The 18,633-nt window shown below is 38.7% G+C and overlaps 1 protein-coding gene across 2 annotated transcripts in view; it reads left to right on the forward strand.

Moving 5' to 3' along the window:
• Positions 1-4,668: 4,668 nt before the first annotated feature.
• mcama (melanoma cell adhesion molecule a) overlaps positions 4,669-18,633 on the forward strand; it is a 57,028-nt gene continuing 43,063 nt past the window's right edge. The window contains exon 1 of one of the 2 annotated variants that reach the window (XM_086309397.1): positions 4,669-4,858. In XM_086309397.1, the coding sequence (XP_086165523.1) occupies positions 4,795-4,858 (64 nt within the window). In that variant the 5' untranslated portion in view covers positions 4,669-4,794. The remainder of the gene's footprint in view (positions 4,859-18,633) is intronic. The other variant, XM_086309396.1, reaches the window with a different exon arrangement.

Below are 18,633 nucleotides of genomic sequence, written 5' to 3' on the forward strand. Positions count from 1 at the left end.
CTTGTATGTAAGTATGGCAAATTATTAAAGAATTCATTCAAAGTTTTCGGCTACAATGCTGCTGCAAGGTTTTATACCTTAAAGGAAGGTCGTATTTATCAGTAACATAGTTAATTAGGTCAGACTGAGGTAGAAAGAGTGCGCCGATCACTGGCATGCTTGGAAGCTCTTTCTGTTTTACCTATAGGGTTTTTAAGTGTTTTGTGCAAAGTGGCTTTTGTTTCCAGGCCTAATGCCTGCATCGTGCCCATAGCTGTAATTTCACTTATGATGGGGGTCGAACAACTGGGTGACCAACTCCAGGAAACTTTTCTGCTGCAGCTGTTAGCCAAGGTGACCCCACATGCAGCGATTAAAAACACTGGGAGCTGCTGTATTGGAAGCAGTCCAGTGTGTCTAAACTTTGCTCAGTTTGCACACTGAAACTCGCAAAACTAAATATATGTTGATGAAACTTAGAGTGATGATACATTTGTTAACCTCCATCAAGCAAAAAATATTTAAATACAGGATTCATTCAATAATTCAAGGTGAGGAAGACATATGAGCAAAACTGTTTGACATAAAGATAGAAAAGTCTTTTTTACCAGGTGTCTTAGTATTAACCCCCTTTTATGGGTTATGTGATTTTTGGACAAAACTCCAAAGTTCTAAGACTTGAGTAAGGTAGATCCACATGTCCCTCCGTCTGAAGACAAAAGACAAACAGGTGAAAAAGACTACATACCTAGACAGGTGTCTGACAACCATGCATAGATGCAATAATCAGTAAATTCACTGTGTCTTTGACTAATTATGAGCATATATTCTACTCAGCAGTGGATAACTGGAATAACCTTGAAAAGCTTTTGATTTAAAGGGACTGTTTTTTAGTAGTAAAGTCGTAAAAGCTGGTTCCAGCATTGCAGTTTTACATTAGCAGCTGCTGCATGAGTAACTCAGAGATTAAAGAAGATAGGGGTTTTCAACTAGCTGCTGCCTCGGACATCAGTAACAAGCAAGCAAACACTAAGTGTCTGTCTCTGAAATCACAGTCTAGTGTTAACACTTTTATCTATCTGAGGTGAAAACAACACATCATTGAATTCAAACTGCACCACAAGGTGGTTTGAACCTTCAAATTTGCTTTACTGATAGAATGTAAATCAGATGTTTCCATGTACTGTGGAAGAGGTCCCTCCCAGTGTAGGCAAATTTAGTTTAGGTCAAAGATTTCAAACAGAGGAAAAAGTAACATAGTTCATTAATGAACCGAGGCCATTCAAAACATGTGAGAGCCCAGAAGAGCTTATGTCTATGTTGGCTTCGTACCTTCCTAAACATAGTTTGCTCCATATCCTTTTTACTGTATCTAAGAGTGACAATTTGTATCTTTCATCCGTGTTATAAATGGTGTATAGTGATGACAAGTTAGAGAAAATAAAGTGTCTTTGCAAGGTGCTGAGCTACTATTTGCCAAAACAAATAGTGGTGTGCTGGAACAATCTGGAAGATTGTTCCTTCAGAATACATTTCCCCATTGGATGTTCTAATGATGGAAGTGGACAATGCCAGGGTTATGGATGGGCCTCGGGAGTCCAGGCCAGCCCAGTGAGGTCACTGTCATCCTCAGATGAATTCTTCTGATACACTTTGACTATAAATTACACTAATTCATGCAGTTCGGCAATGAAAAACTTAAACACTCAGAGTGTTAAGTTTGAAATTTAAGGGCTAAGTTATTGCAGTTTAGTAGTTTACAGTGCTTCTTCTAAAATTGTGGTGGGCAGCATGACTAAAGAGGACACTAAATGGATGGCTTTGTGCAGAAAAACAAATAAAAACTATAAGTGGAAATGTGATCACAGGTAAAAAGCCATTTTAAACAGATGGGCTTTAAAGTTGAAATTCCAAAGGTGGCGGTTAATCAATATATCTGATATTGGAAAATAAGCCGGGGAGCGGGGCAACTAAAAGCTCTGAACCCCTTGATTGTGAGACAAGCAGAGGGAACAGTCAGGTGTAGGAAGGAAGAAGATCTTAGAGTACAAGAGGAAGTGACAACATGGAGAAGGTCAGACAGATATGGAGGGGTGATGGCCTTGAATACCAGTAGGAGAATTTTGAAGTTGATGTGGAATTTCAGTGGGAGCCAGTGAAGCCGGAACAGGAGTGATGTGGCGTGTAGAGTGGTTCTAGTGATAATACGGGCAGCTGAATTCTGGACCAGCTGAATCTTATGAAGGGATTTGTGAGTAAGGCCAAAGAAGAGGGAACTGTAGTAATCCAGGCGAAAAGTAACAATGATAGAAGTAGTATGGGGAGGGAGGGAGGGAGGGGTGAAGGTGGCTGATGTTACATAGATACAAATATGCCGACCAGGTAATATAATTACTGTCAACAATGGCACTCACACTCTTAACCTGTGAGGAGAGGAACACAGAGGAATTCTTAATGACTAAGGAAAAACGGTCAATTTTGGATACTGCTGAAACCAATGAGGAGAACCTCAGTTTTGTCAGTGTTTAATTTGAAATTTTTTTGAAGATGACTGAGATTTTACTTCAGATATGTTGTTGATGAGAGAGTGTGGAGGCAAAGTGGATGTAAGTCTGGTACTGAGGTAGAGCTGGGTGTCATCTGCACAGGAGCGGAAATTGATGTTGTATTTATGGAAGATATTGCCAAGGGGAAGAAGATAAACGATAAAAAGGAAGGGGCCCAGGACAAAGCCCTGAATTTCCAAAGGTGGTGGTTAATCAATATTTATGACCCAAATAGGTAGGATTTAAACCAGTCACGTAGAGTGTGAGTGATACCAATGGAAGATAATCTTTTGAGAAGGGTGATATGACTGATAGTGTCAAAGGCCGCACTGAAGTCAAGAAGGATGAGAATAGACTGAATAAACTGAAATCTGCTGCCATGTAATTGGTAATTTTTGTAAGTGCAGTCACTGAATTATGAACAAAGCAAAAACCAGACTGAAATTGTTCACACAACATGTTATGAGATAAAAGTGAATGAAGTTGAATAGCAAAAAGAATTTTGGAAATGAAAAGTTGATTAGAAAGGAAGTTGGTAGGATCAGCACCAGTTTGTTTTTTTTTCAGAATCCGGTTTATTGCAGCAGTTTTGACAGAGATGAGAGGGACCAGAGAGAGGAGGCAACTTCTAAAGAGGACTAGATGAGGGTCCAGGTTACAAGTAGATGTCTTGTAGTTACGAATCAGGTCTGAAATATCTGAGGAGTTGGGGAGCTTGAAAGAAGGGAAGTATGTTCAGATGAGATAGTTGAGGAATACAGAACAATATTCTGATGAATCTTCTGAATATTTCAATTAAAGAAAGGCATAATATAATTACACAAAACTTCTGCACTTAAAGAAATTTTATCTCCTGTTTGTCTTCTTTGCATTCTGTGTTGTATCTTCAATCTAAGACAAATATTTTGACATTTTTTTTAACTGTGAAGGCATTTCTCTGTGAGTGTCCTATGCATATATTATTGTAAATATGCACTTTTTGTGTTGTTGTTTATATTTTGAAAAGCAAGGTGACTAGAGGCAAATGTCCTTGTCAAAGTTGATTGCACATCCAGTTCATAAGGTCTGCTGCCAACCGTGTAGGTGGATAGTGCTGTCTAAACTGTAATCTCCCATAAGTGTGTTGATAATTTGAACTCTGGTGACTGTGAAAATCCTCATCCTTCCTGTGGGCACTGTATCTCTAATTACAATAAAAAGATTTCCCCTTGCAGAGTAAAACAGCTTTGTTTTTATTTGGAGTGGCACTTCTTCCTTGAAAAGGCAAAGGGAGCCAAACCATACCAGCCAAATGTCCTCCACATCTTAACAGAGCCATCTGGTTCTTCAGATGCACAAGTCAAGGGTTGAGGTTTTCCTCTAACCCTGAATATTTTTTAAAATCACTGTCCGGCTTAAAAACAGGCTTCGCTGGCCTCTCAGTAGTCTTAAGTTTGGCACACTCATCTCAGCAGTCTTAACCATCAGAAAACACAACAGAAAAAACCAAACAAACCTCCATCTATAAAGCTTTTTAATTAATACACGTCAGCTTATTTTAATTTTACAATCTGCACATAATGTGATAAGTCAGAGGCTAAGATATAGTGTAATCTAGTTCATATGAGAGCATTTTATTCCCCCTTTACACGTATTTCCTGTATGTAGGCTATTAAACAAGATATATAATCTTAATTGGTAAGCTTCATAAATGCTGGTAGGCATATTTTTGTTAAGCTGTCATTCAGAATTTATACTAAACGAGGCTAACTGCCTGCTGGCTCTAGATATGTGGCATCACTCTCATCTGGACAGCTTATTAGCATATTTTACAAAAATCTACAGCACGGTAGCTCCTAAATTAAATTTCAGACTCCTGTATAAATAAACTTTTAACCTTGATCTAGCATTAGCGCAAAGTTAAACTGAATACAGCCAACAGGCCATGCGATTTGGCCTCAAAGGTGCGGAGGCGTGATAAGGTGGGCATATTAAACAGTGACCTTGAGGACTTTCCACCAAGAAGGAATCTATGCAGCGTGAATTTGCAGCAGAAGAAAACACCGATAAGCTCTGTGCCTCTGCCACACACGTTAAGGCCCCACAATACGAGATCCCAGCCGCACTGAGACTTTAATTGAACTCCCTCCCCTCCCCTCTCTTCTCCTCCACCCTCCCCCCGTCCTCTCTCCTCTTCTCTCCTCCGTCTCCAGCGGGCAGCTAACTTCTCGTCGACGCACCACTTGGCTTCAGTTTGTTTTGGAGTGGATACGGACAAGCAGCAAAAGACATGGCTTTCCTTCGTAGAGCGTTTCTGCTGCTGTTTCTTCAGGTCTGCCTGTTGCACGTGAGCGGTAAGTAAAAAAAAAAAATCGAGAAGTAAAAGAGCACGGTTTATTTTTGGTTTTGCTTTTTTTGCGCGTTTTTATCAAAGAATAAAGTTTCGTGGAGGAGTGCAGAGTTTGAATGAGAATTGGATGCGTGTCTCTTCTTGGATGCGGCGACAATTTTCGGAGCGTTTGTTTCGTTTGCTCGAGACGTTGACGTGTTTTTATGTCGCGTGCTTCTGAGGAGTTCATTATCCTATTCCGTTAACAAGCTTTTGGCTTCTGTGTTGAATTTTCATCCTCATTTTAATATAGTAATATATGAACCTCCTGGTGTTGACTTCTACACGTTTTACATGTTTTATTTTTTTTAAGTTGCTTGTCGTCTTCGTGAAACGTCGCCTTTAAAGGTGTGTTTAATTACTGCGTAATTGATACTAATTAAGCACCAAATGCGTAGCTGTAGCCCGTAGAGCTAAGCGCGTGCACGCGGGCATGCGTCGAGCGTCTGAGGAGCTCGTGTGTTATAAAACTCTTCTCGGTCTGCGAAGAAAGTTGGTAAAGGTTTAATGCGACTGCTGTGAACATCTAAAGAACCACAACACTTTATGTAGACCACAGCACCAAATTTAGAAGAGGGTTGAGTTTTCAAGGCAGGGGCATTTTGTTTTTCTTTAGTTAAAGGATGGGATAGATAAGCACAGAGCAGTGCAATGTGTTTGTTTGTTTGCTTCAGTGTCTGTATATCCTCAGCTTGTGTCATTTTAAGAGCCAGTCTGAGTTTAACTTTTGTGAATATTTTTGCAAAGGCGTGACTCATTGCCTCAGGGAGCTGTGGAGGGTTAGAAGCTGTTTATAGATCTTTTTAGTTGGGGCTTCTATGAACAATTTTCTTTGATTCTCTTGACCAGATTGGCTCAAATTGAGAAAAATACCTATAGTTTCCCGGTAGTGAAAGGTTCTCGTGTATTGTTTGTCTGGTCTGTCTGAGTACAAAATAAGACAGAGAAAAGCAGTATGCCTTAAGGACTTGGGGCTCATCAAAGCTATTCACAGGTAAGCAAACATTAGTTTAAGGTTTGAGGCTTGTTGAATAATCAATCTGCAAAGAAGTACAATACTGAATGCTTTTGTAATAACTGCAAATTCTTCCTTTTGTGCCCCTTTAAGTTACATGACATATTAAAAAACAAGGTGGGTGGACTGAAACATTTCAATTTCAATATTTTGACTTTTTTTTTAAAGGTTCAAAACAATTTGAACCTTTTTGGGTTGTTGGGTTTTGTACTGTTTGACAATTTTAGCTATTTTAAGCTTTTCCCTTGAGCTGTGGAAAATTATGATGATTAATTTTTTATGGAATTTTGTAGAAGTAGTAGGTTAACTGGGGAAATACTTGAAGTTTTTGGATAGCTAACTGCAACTCTACTGTTTATCTAGCCAGTGTAGGGTAATGGCACCATGCACCTTCTCATTTTGAAGGACGTGATCAACTAGAGTGTGTTGTATATCGACGATACAGCTGTGTGCTTTCAACTTTATATTGGACTGTTAAATGCTGTACTGCTTTCATTACAGTGGCTGATCCTTTTAAATGAACATGAAAAATGAAGAAAGATAAATTATTGACCTGATATGGGTGTCTTTAAATTTTTATTAGAATCATATTTGCAAAACACATTAATCAAAACTCATTAAGTCAGTTTCCCCACCCAAACCATCCGCCCTCTCGCAACTCACTTTGTCCTGACCTTATCCCTCTTTTTTTCCTTAAATCCACGTTTTTTTTACTCCATCAGCCTTGTCTTAATTGGGTTATCTCTATTTAATCCTCATCTCCCCTCTACCTCCTCTGGAGACCAAGTAAAGCTGTCTGTTTTTGGATTAGGTCATTAGCCTTTGGTAGAGACCCCGGACCCCTAAAGAGCTTCTAAACCAGCCCCTGTCAAAACTGACCTACTCCCTAATGGACCTTGAAGGGCACTTACTCGAATACAATTTGTGGCTAAAAGCATTTCTGCTGCATGGAAATGAACCCATCCTGAGCATGAGAAGAAACCCAAACATGAAGCTTTGTTGATGCACTGTATACAACCCACTATTGATTTCAGAGTCCAATGTTCATCAATATGATCATCACGTTCTGTTAAAAGAATGGGCAAGTGGTCCGGGAATGGCGGTAGAGCAGTAAATCTGAGCAGTGGCTGAGCTTTTACGATGACATTTACAGAACAGAGAGTAGGGAAAGCAGACAGGCCTTTTTAGTTAATGCTGTTATGAAATATTTCTAACCAAACAAGGTTTTATCCATCGGTGCATTTAGAGGCTCGGAGGGATCCGCTCTGAGTTTCTGTGTGTAAAATGCCTCTTGCATTCAGAAAACTGGCAGATGCTTTTATATAATATATGTTAGTGTAACAACATGTGAGTACCGCAGACTTTAGTAAGAAACTGCTGCAACTTACCTGAATAAATATTTCTTTGTGATGTTAAAATGAGCAGCTGTATCGTAGTGTACCGCTAACTGTGACATCACCCAAAGACAGTGTGCTTTGTTGACAAAGTCAGTTATTCAGCGTACCTGCTAAAAGATAGGAGGTGCTGGTTTACTGTTGCATCAACTGGTTAGTTTGTTTGTGTTGTTATTTGACTTTGGTCTTTGAAAGGGTTAGTTCAAAACTGGATTAACCTGTTAAAAAAAGGTCACACAGTGGTAGACCAGCAACTTTCATGATCTGCAGGGTGAAATGGCGATTTTTGTCAAAGAAGTCTGTTGTGTTTAAGGAGTATCGTTGTCATAATAATACAGATACTGGGAAATTCCTCAATCCTCCTCACTATTTTGGATACTACAAGAGGTAAAAAATGACAGAAAATCAGTTATAAGTGAAGAGTCAGTTAAAAAAAAGAGAGAACAGCGATGACACTATCATGCAAAAAAGGTTTTAACATAATTGCATAGTGTATTTATGACAAATATTTTAAGCTTGTCTTGGGGACTGCTAACAACGAAAAAGTCAGTATTTTTAGGTTTTCTGAGGTAGTGCTGTGCTTCTGGTGAATTGGCTCCATACTTTGTTTGCTGATGAAACACAGTTGTTAAGGTAGTCTGCCACAATTTCTGTTTGGTTGCTGGTAGACTTTTCTTAGTTTCAGTTGGGAGAAACATAATGATTTTTAGACCCAAACAGTTCTGTTATCCTGGTAAATTAACATCGTCTATTATAATGTTACAGACGTGCAGGGCTGATAACGTTCACATCCCACCTGCAAAGTTTAGCCATGGCTGTTACCTTAATGATAATTAACAGTCAGCTAATGTGGCTGTTACATAAATGCACCTTCAGGCTTGGGATGGGCACTAAGAGTACACTACCTTGTGACTCCCTGGGTTTGTAGCTATTGAGTAAATTGCTAATGCCTTGATTATACTCTGCTGCAGACAGGGACAGCTGGAGACTCAACAGATGAGTAGTCATTCCCGTTACGCTTCTTTGAAGTCTGTCACTTGGATCGCATTGTAATTCAAATTTTCTACAAGTCCATACTGTCACAAAAAACAGGTAGGTACACAGATGTCCACACAGACCATCGCAAGCTGAAATTTACCTCACTGGGATCCGAACAGACCCACGGATAGTGTAATTAAGACTCATTGTTAAGCAATTAATGTTGCAACTGGAGCTTTATTGGCTTCTCGAAATTCCTCTTAAAGTGTTGTTAAGTGTTGTGAATGTCAACTACTGCAGATGCTAGTGAGGGGAGGGGCTGTATGAAGTTATGTGTCAACTGGAGGAGATAAAAACAGGACTGCTGCTATTAATACTGATGCAAATGAGTACCTAATCCAGTGGTCAGTATCTGAGAATCAGTGTTTTTTGCAGCCCTAATAAGAAGAGCAATTTCTTTCTAAGTACAGTGTTTCCACAGATCACCACCTACTGTAGACACCCATGCAGTTAAAACATATGCCTTCAACCTTGGAGATATTATTTATTGTTGGACCATAAAGAAGTCGAACCAAGTGTCAAAAGCAAGCTATATCAATACAATTGGTAATGTCTCAACTTATATCCTGTTTGGAAACATAACAAGAAAGCAAAGAAAAACATTGATATACTGCCCAGCTGTACCGTGAACTCGCATTGTTGTTGAAAACGATTAAGGGCACCTTCTAGAAAATGCTAAAGTTGTAAAGTTAGCCCCAAATCCCAGTTTTACTGGCCTTAGACACACTTTTCACTTGGAGGTAAACTTGAAAGTTTTCCTACAGAGCAGCTCATTCCAGCTCTAAAGAAAATTCAGTATCCAAACAATTCAGCTGCCTGTTAGGGAGTGACTCCTGATAATACCCCTATAGTATGGGTGTATCGGATAGCCGCATACTATAGGGGTGGGTTGATGTTTAAAAAGTGGTTGTATTGACATCATTTGATCAGTTTTAACATCACTTGGGGAAGAAAATCTGTTGAAGTACTACAAGTATGATGCTTAATCAAAAACAATACCATGTTGCTGGTGTTATGTGTGTTGAAGTGTTAAATGACATTAAGGTTTCTTTTATTTCCCTTTCATATGCTTACCCACATTCAGCCTTTCTTAAATTCTTTTGGCTTTAAGCATTTTTGATAGAATTAATACACATCTGAAGGACTTTGTAATTTGTTATTTATGTGAAATATAATGAATAGATAGCAGTGGCAATTTGTCTAGCACAACTGCTGGACCAGCTCTAGTTTCAAACCCTGAAATGTAAGTGTTTCCTGGTTGTCATCATATATCATATTTTAATATCCGTGGACAGTAAGCCAATCAATCAAGCTTTCTAAAGATGTCGCCTTTAAATATTTCTCAAATTGTTGAGTTATGAAAATAATAATGTCATTTTTAGGCAATAAGTGATGACCATGCAGTCCTCTACAATGTTATTTATAATTCATTGTGGTTTATATACATTTATTTATATTCTAAATATATCAGACTGTTGAATTATTAAACAGTCAATCCTGTAATTGAGACATTCAAATTCATGTTGACTCCAAGGTCATATTGAAAAATACTTGAAAATGAAAATAAATTCATAGAGATATAAATATGCTATTAAAAATGTATTTGCTGTAAATCTGCAGGTCTATTTTTGACTTCTAAGAAAATATTTTTTGCAGCATGTAGAAAAATAAAAAAGCAGTCATAATGTATCCCAGTGAGTCAGTCTTCTCTAGTAAATAATGGCTGGTCTCCCTGACCTCCTCTTCATCCGTCTCCGTGGCTGAATGCCTGGGAATGCCTACGCTTTGCTGCTGGGCTTGTCTGGATGTGGCAGGAAGTGTGCAGCTGTTGGCTGCAGTTGTCCATGTGGGATTAGTGCATTTGCCTGAGTGATAGCTAGGCATGACAGCCATATAATCTAATGTATTGGCTCATTGTTTTCATTAAAGAGAGTGTGTTGTTTGATCCCTGTAGTATTATAATGGTGACTTGCTGTAGCGTTAGGCATATGTAAGCTAATTCGGCTAACATGTAGGTCAGCACAGTGGACAATTAAATAAATACAAGCAATTGCATTAACTTTTTTTCATTACTTTAGCTAATCATTCGAACTTAAAAGCTTCTAAATAGATTGCAGGATACCTTGTGTGTTATTCCAGACTTTTAAGACATGGGGTTTGCATGTTTTGATTTAGACTATTTAAATGTTAGTAAATGTTAGGATTTTTAAGACATTTTTGACAGAAAGACTGGCAATTTCTTTAAACCTGAGTGGTTTGACTTGATATAGCTTTAGAAGTTATGAGGGGATATTGTATATGATAGTAAACCAAGCATTTTCCTTTGTTGTCGGAGAACAAAGATGATCTAAGTATCATAGTTTCCCAGAGAACATAACTATTTTTTTTTTTCATTTTGAATGTGTGCCAACACCAAGACAGCAGGCTTGATACCTTTTGTTTTAAAAGGTGCTCAACCTGGCTGCTTCTCTGCTGCAAATCGACTGGAACAAAAAAAAAAAAAAAGCATTTTGCTTGAGCGCTCATTGGTGTTTGTTGTTTCAGTTTGTGGTTTGAAGCCAGTGCATGCTCTGAAGATCCAAGACATGTTTTGGGAAATCAAAGCCCTAGCTGTTTAGCTGGCAGGAACAGAGCTGACATCACCCTTAAGCCTAAATTGAAAGGTTTTTCAAGGGCCTTGTCTTGCATGTGTAGTGGATGGTTGATGTTTGAGTGGGATTTTATTTCCAACAGCTGCCTCTGTAGTTTGATCCCTGTCCTTCTGGGAGGGACTCTCCTGTATCGACTACCTTTCTGGTGCTTCAGAGCTGCCCCAAAACATCCTCGCCTGGTATGTTATTCAAAGCACATCATTCACCACAGTGAGAAATCCATAAAGCGAACAATCACCTCAGAAAAGATAGGACCTCTTTTAAGAGCTAGAGACGGTTGTCTAAGCAGACTCAGTCAGGGTGAAGGATGCAGGAAATTACTCATGAGACTTAAGAAGATATGTGTCCATTCAGGAGGTAAAGAATTTGTCATACGGTTGCTTCAGAGCGTTAAACTGTTATCACACAGTGTCAGAAACATGAAAAATCTCCCCAGAAACACATTAAGTTCATTTTTTAATACTTGTTCCCTTAAAAGGCATTGCAGAATTCAGTTTTTTTCAGGAATCTTGCAGGTTCAGGTTTTTCTCGTCTTGTTGGGAGAGTGCTCAGGGGCTTTTTTCATCACACTTCTTTGACTCACAAATATTGGATTTGGCTGCATTGCTCGCACAGGATTGATTATTTCTATCCAGTACTGTAAGAGCAGTGTGAAGTGAAGTAGAGGTATATTTTACCCTGCTGGATTGGCTGTGCGGATGATGTCAGCAAAGTTAGAGCATAAGAGTTACACCTTAAGAGTTACAGTGTCCTTGCACTGTAAATCATTTCCTTATATCCTTCATGTCCACTGCAGCGTAGCACCCACAGAACTCACAAAGTAGCATTATAATTTTGCAGCGGCTTGGACTGCATTGCAAGAGTAAAAATAATAACACAGGGCAATGATGTGGTTTATACTTTGCTAGTTGTTTTGTTAACTTTGGCAAACTGTGCTTTGTTGTTGGTGATATTTGGGAGGAGTAGTCTTCCGTCGTGTGGGATGCTGCCGGCATATTTGGATATTCATCCAGGAGTATTTACCATCTCAGCTTGTGTGTGTGACATCCCTATCACTCACAGCATTGGTTATCATGTTCATTTCACCTCACTGTTGCCAATTTAACAATTTTTAATAGCTCTTTGGGGACTTTTTTTTAAAGCACCATCCTCTCTCTTCTTTTCTGTTCAGCAGTGGGGAACTGAAAAGAATACCGACATTTTCTACTGCTCGTAAATTTGTCTCTTAGTAGGCATCTGACTTGTAAATGTAGCAAAAATTATAGCAGAGACCATTTCTTTAACATTTGTGTACTGTGGCAATGTGAGACAACATCACAGTAACAAACTTGCCATACCTTGACATGTTCACATTTCTGCTTGTGGCTCTCTGGGGCCCTGCAAATATGGTATTAAGAACAACACTAGTCACAAGTTTAATCAGTCAGGGTCAAGTCCCAGCAAGAAGTCTTTCAGAGACATTCAGAAGCACCTTGCCCTGAAAAGCTGCTTCTTTTATCCCTTGAAAACGGTGCTGAAAGGCATCCTACAGGGGGAAAATTTCTTTGGTTTGAATGAGCACAAAGGAATCTTAAACTGCCTGAGAATTTCTGCAGTGGAAAATGATGATAAAGAAACAACATGCAGCTTGAAATGTTGACAGTAGCCTAAATATTTGCTTAAAATTTCCATTCACCAAGAAATGTATGATTATTTGTGACTCTCCTCCCGTGTCTTCTATAATTATGTATGTTATGTAGAATCCTCAGGATTTGATAATCATAGATACTGCATACTGTTAGTAGAATTAGTTGTAATTATAAAATAACAATTAAAAGTTTAAAATGTATCTTTTTCATAAGTAAAATATCTAAGTATTATTGAAAAAACACGGCAGGGAGTACCATAACAACTACTGGGTTCTTTGTCTTAAAATAAGACAAATTTGTAGTATTTCAGTCTTCAGCAGATTTGGCCATTTGTCTTTGAGCTGTGCCCAGGCAAAATTGGCCATCTGTACATTATGTCCCTTCATATTTAGAAGGCCCATCTGTGGGACACATGGCACTGTCTTGGGCCACAGTCCAAGTCCTGGCAGCAGTCCCTTGAGTGCCAGGGCGAGAGACGAAAAAACCCTCCAGTATTGCCTTCATTGAGAAGTCTTTCATTTCTCCTTTTCCCTCTTCTCTCCCTTTTTAGTCCACAAACAGAGCTTAAAGAGCAGCTGCACACACCTGACGCCAGTACATCGGACAAGGCACAATCTGCCGTGGGGCAACAAGCAGGGGCTCGTGTTACAGAGAAATTTTACACCACAATGGTCTTTGCCTCCTTCCCGCCTTTTTCTGAGCCATCTCCCCCCCACACCCTGTGTTCTGCACACCTCTCTCATGCCCTCTTCTTTGCTTTGTTTTTTTTAATATTTGCCAGAGCCTGGGATTATTTGCTTTGCTGTTGTTGAAATCAACAGTTCTCTCACGAGCACACACAAAGGGATGGAATTTATTCTATACTGTGCTGCATACGTTGGTTATAGAGCTTAGTTTAATTTTCAGTTTACTCTCATCTGAGTTAATCAGTAAAATCTTATGTCGGATTTTTAAAGAAATTATACTTTGGCATATGAAACATAACCTTCCACGTGGGAAGCCTAACCAAGTGACAGGAATAATTACTTCCTAACCAGAAACATGATTTGAAATCACACCAGATTGTTTTGGGATTTAGTTGTACCTTCTTTCATTCTTGGCAGTAGAATCTGATGCAAGCTAGTATATTTTATATTTCCTAGAGTTAAGCTGAGAAATTAAGATGCTTAATTTTGGATGTTGATATTAAGATTTTTGTCTTTCTGCAGCCAGCAACTTTAAAGCTTACCATCATGTCCAAATGAAGTTGGATTGTGCAGAAACTGAAGCAATATTTATATATATTAATTTTTTTCTACTGTTTGCACCATTAGGTTAGTACTAAATTATTTTATAATAGTACCTCAAGCAGCAGGCACTAAAAAAAGGATCGAGTGCCACATCTCTGGGCCAGAATTTACCCATTAATTACGAACATTGTTGCTTACAATTTGTTACAAAAGGGTCCATAAATTATTACTGGGAAGCAGAGATTCCCCTTGCCATCCTGCGGGGTTCAGGTGTTTGTGAAATGTGACCACAGCACTATGTCATTGGTTTTTCTGTTTTTTTTGTAATGGATATGAGATATGATTCTTCTTCGAACAATGCAGATGTCATTAAGCTTCTTAAGTATTTGCTCAAGGCTTCCCCTCAGACCATGCCATTGTCCTAGTGAATGCCATGTCCTCTGATTTCTTTTGTTCTTTGACTTTATGTCAAACTGTCAATGCAATCGATGTGTCTGTGGGGAAATATATTTAGAGTACCATTTAGCCCATAACCAGGATTAAGTTGCAAAGTGATATCGGCACTATATATGAGGAAAGTAACAAAATAGTAAATACATGTTACTGACAATACCTGCTGTAAGACACAAAGAGGACAAAGGCTTATGGGTTACTGATTATTGTGTCAGATACCAAAAATAAAGTGACAGTTTGACTGCTTCAGGGTGTTCATGGGTTAGTAAAGCAAGGGTAGGGACGGGTCATGGGGTCAACGGGGGTTTTCCTGCTTCCCTCTTTTTTCAGAAACAAATCAATAAGACAGTCATTCTCCGTTGTTGCTTCACGGCTAAGAAACAAATTGTCTTCAATTTGGTTAACTTTACTTGTCCGTCCTCTGCTTTCGTTTTTTTATGTATTTGCTTTTTTGTATGTCATGACTTTTAGCCAACGGGACATCTTGCCATGTCGGGGCAGGTTGTCCTGTTGGCTGTTTTTTCCTCTAATATCATATCTGATATCATTATTTCTGCCTGTAGGAAACAAAGACTTGTCATAGATTTTGACAGTTTTATAACCATCAGGAAGGAAACATGGTGAAAAAAAATAACCTGCCAAATGCATTTACCATTACATTATTAGCTGTACTGTCTTTCCTTATTCATCTCCCTCCAGATAAAATGATGAGGCTCATTATGTCTGGCACTGTGCCAGTCAGTTGCCTGCCACATAAACCTGCATTCACATCTGCTAAATTAAAATGAAACCAGTCTGAATCCAGACTGACTTTGATGGTGAAAAGAAATCTCTGTGTTCAGTGTGTGCATGTGCAGATGAATATTCATGAGGACCCCAGGGCTAACCAGACAGTCTTTCATGGTTTTCGCTTCAATCTAATGGGCTGTGCCATGCCATGGATATAGCATGCATCTGGCAGTGTTGCTGTTTCTTAGGGGCTGGTTTTGACCGCCTTTTGTAACTTGTCAAAATTTCAGGGTTTCTTGTTGAATTGTTAGCGTGAAATTTGCACATTAGTGTAAGCTAACATAATAAAACACCCCCAACATTATATGCTTTGCAAAATAAAGTTTGTCTGAAGGTGTGGAGGCATGTCTGCACATGATTCTATGCATAGGGGATGAACAACATTAGAGAGTCCTGTGTCAGTCATGTCTTTTAATGTTATTCTGGCCCCTAAGGCTCAACCATCACTGCAGAGGTAAAGTGTCTGATTTAACTCACATTTCATGCTTTGAGTGGGTTTCTCCCCTTTAGCTGACTTGTAGTGCAGGCTAATTATTTTGGTCTTTTTTGGTTGTTCAGTAAGTGGTTGCGGGGCATTTGTTGCATTTGTGTGATTGATTCCCCAGAGGGCTGATCTCTTTGTTTAAGTGTCCCTCAGGAAGCGCAAGAGAGGCAGAAAATTAAGCAATTAAGGAAAACCAACAACTACTGTTGATCGGACAGAGGAATTTGTCTAAAATGTTTCTCTACATCATTTTAACATCAGGGCCAAAATATTTATTCGCTTTCACTACCAGTTCTTCAGATTAATACTTGGTGTTTTTTTATTTTTGCATTTAAAATTTTCTTTAAAAGGTCGATTGCCTCACCAAACTAATAGTTTGTATTTCTTAAGCCTTGAGAAAATATATCTGATTTTGGTACTAAAGAGGTTGTTTTTTCAAGAATGAAAAACTTTTGCATTTTAAATGGCAAAAAAAAAAAAACGGACTTGCAAATGTTAAATGTTGGCTAAACAAAAGACTCTTTATCTTTCCTTTAATGATTTTCCTGAAATGACTCATTTGTATTACTGGAAATGAGATTCTTGTATCTTTTTACAATCTGTGTGTGCACACTATGTGTACAGCCACCAGAAGTCATGGGGCAAATGTGTGGGAGGATTTGTAGACAGATGCCTTGCAGTGAGTGAGATGAGCTGAATTCGATTTGTAAAGGATCTAAAAATACGTATTCGAACTGAACAGAATGCCTTCCCACAGTATGAAGATGGATTAATATGAGTTTATTCGGATGAGATGTGTAGATATAACAAGAGTATTTAGGCTTTTGTTGGAACATCTTCCTGGTCTTGCTGTGGGCTGTGACAACTGGCTGTATTCACAGATAAGAATCAGATGCTGAAGGGTGATAACTAAATCACAGACAGGATTTATTAAAGAGACATGATGCAGAGTTGACTTTAGGGGCGATTTGGTCGCTGCCAGACACAGGGAATGGATTTTAAAGACGTGTCTGATGAGAGCTGTAATGTGATCTACCTTTGCAGCTCAAGTTCAGCGTTTGGAATCTGCCTTCAGGGGGTCTTCTTCTACAAGTGCAATTTAAGTGTAAAGGCATGTCAAGACTCCAGGTGTACACTGTCCCTTGCAATGTGAAAACTGGACTGAAGACTCTGAAATAGCTTTAGTTCAGGACAATAAAGATAAAACCTGTGGTTAGCTGTTGGCAGGCACCATCCTGTTCAAGCAAAGATGCAGATTTGACACAGTTTTTGCTAGTATTTCTTGTGGTGTATTTATTTTCTAAAAGGTTTTACTTGTTTTCCAAAATGTATTATGACAAGCAGACTTTTCTCTTCGTACAAATGAAAATCATGTTAGTGATTTATTTTGTCCCTGGAAAGGACTCAATTTAATAAAGAACTTGAATCAATACCAAATGAAGACATCATGCTTACTGCACTGGATTATCTTGCTTCATAGCAGTCATTAATTTGCTCCAAACATTTTAAAGTGAATGTTTGTCACAGACAAATGGTAACCACCCAGAGGGTTTTCTGTAAATTATGCGATGGCTGATAATGATTTAGAGATTCCTTTTTTCTTTGGCCTTTGGCAAAATGTCTTGGGGAGGAAAAACAATTTTTATCTTGATATTGAAAGAACAGTTTTCATTTTAAGATACATTCATTTAACATTATGTAAAGATGCCATATTTGATGTTTCATAAAGCAGTGAAAAAGTAAAAGATGAAGGCAGACTGACAGGTATTGCAGAAAGGTACTTTAATTAATACTGAAAAAAAGAAAACATGCTGTACTGTGATGGCAGGAAACCCTGAAGTACTAAGAAGGTCAAAAATATGAAGAATGGAGCAAATTCACCAGAGCCCACTGGGGAGACAGCAATACGGGAACAAAGGGGAGACCATATGGTGATCTGACATAGGTAGAAAATAAAGATTAAATACACAAACCAGAAAAATGGGTAATAAGGCACAAGTGAATTCAATCATGACAGTAACAAGGTCAGAAAAGGAACAAGGGAGGGAGGTAAAAGCACAAAGTCACAGGAGGAACTAACTTTCAAAATAAAACGGGAGACAACTGGAAGCAGGACAAAGAATAAACTCATAAAGCCAAGACAATAAGACACAGAGAACGCAGAACACATTTAGAAAAGGAACGAACATTCGAAAACACACTGCAAGATAGATTAATGATTACAATAGAAACCACAGATAACAGAAAAACTCAGAAAAACCATGACATAGGTAACAGTGACACGATGCAGTGGACAAAGTGAGGTGACTTCTGGCTCTCAGGCTTTTACAAACCGGTAAACTTCAGAGAAAACTGTAACAATCTTTGTGTGTGGTAAGTGGTTTTGTCTCTCTAAATGCACTTCTCAGCTTTGAGAGGAGATGGAGCAGCAGCAAAGCTGCCCATTTTCCCTCGAGGCAAAGCAAAAACATGACTCTCATCTTAGCCAAAGTCTCCCTGTAGTTCCTCTAACATTAGTGGGTGGCAGGAGCAGAATTTAGTGTCAAACTACAGTTTCTCCATTTTGAGAGGAGTCATTCAGGGTGGTTTGGGCATCTGGTGGAGATGCCCTGATGGAGGCAGACAAGCCTGCAAGTCATTGCTGTCCTTGACCTGTTGTTAAAGTGACTGTGAACTTAATATGTGACTCAAAATGGATGCAATAGACAGGTTTTTATGCAGTTATACTTAGTGAACATGCAGTCTCTTAACTTTAAGGTTTAATTCAGTGCACTTATATTTTATTTTGTTGCATTTATATGAAAGATAGGTAAGGTAAAGTAACAGACCCACCTGTTTCTCCTTTGCTCAGTCTTCCTGGAAGTACATACACCACATTACCCCACAACAAATGTCCAGCTTTAAGACCCCGTTGGAGGTGTTTAAGTTGCAACATGTCATACTAATCTAATATGCAGTCAAATTGATATAACAGACCCCATGCAGGCTTGCATTTAATAAATTATGGCTCCTGAAGTGTTACAGAGTCATTAGCTGCTTGATTCAGTTTAAGCTCCTTT

Source organism: Aulonocara sp. 'chitande type north' Nkhata Bay, linkage group LG10 (assembly GCF_057382095.1).
Source record: "Aulonocara sp. 'chitande type north' Nkhata Bay isolate Kocher_YH1m ecotype deep benthic linkage group LG10, A_spYH_male_GT1.1, whole genome shotgun sequence".
NCBI classification, from domain to species: Eukaryota; Metazoa; Chordata; class Actinopteri; order Cichliformes; family Cichlidae; genus Aulonocara; species Aulonocara sp. 'chitande type north' Nkhata Bay.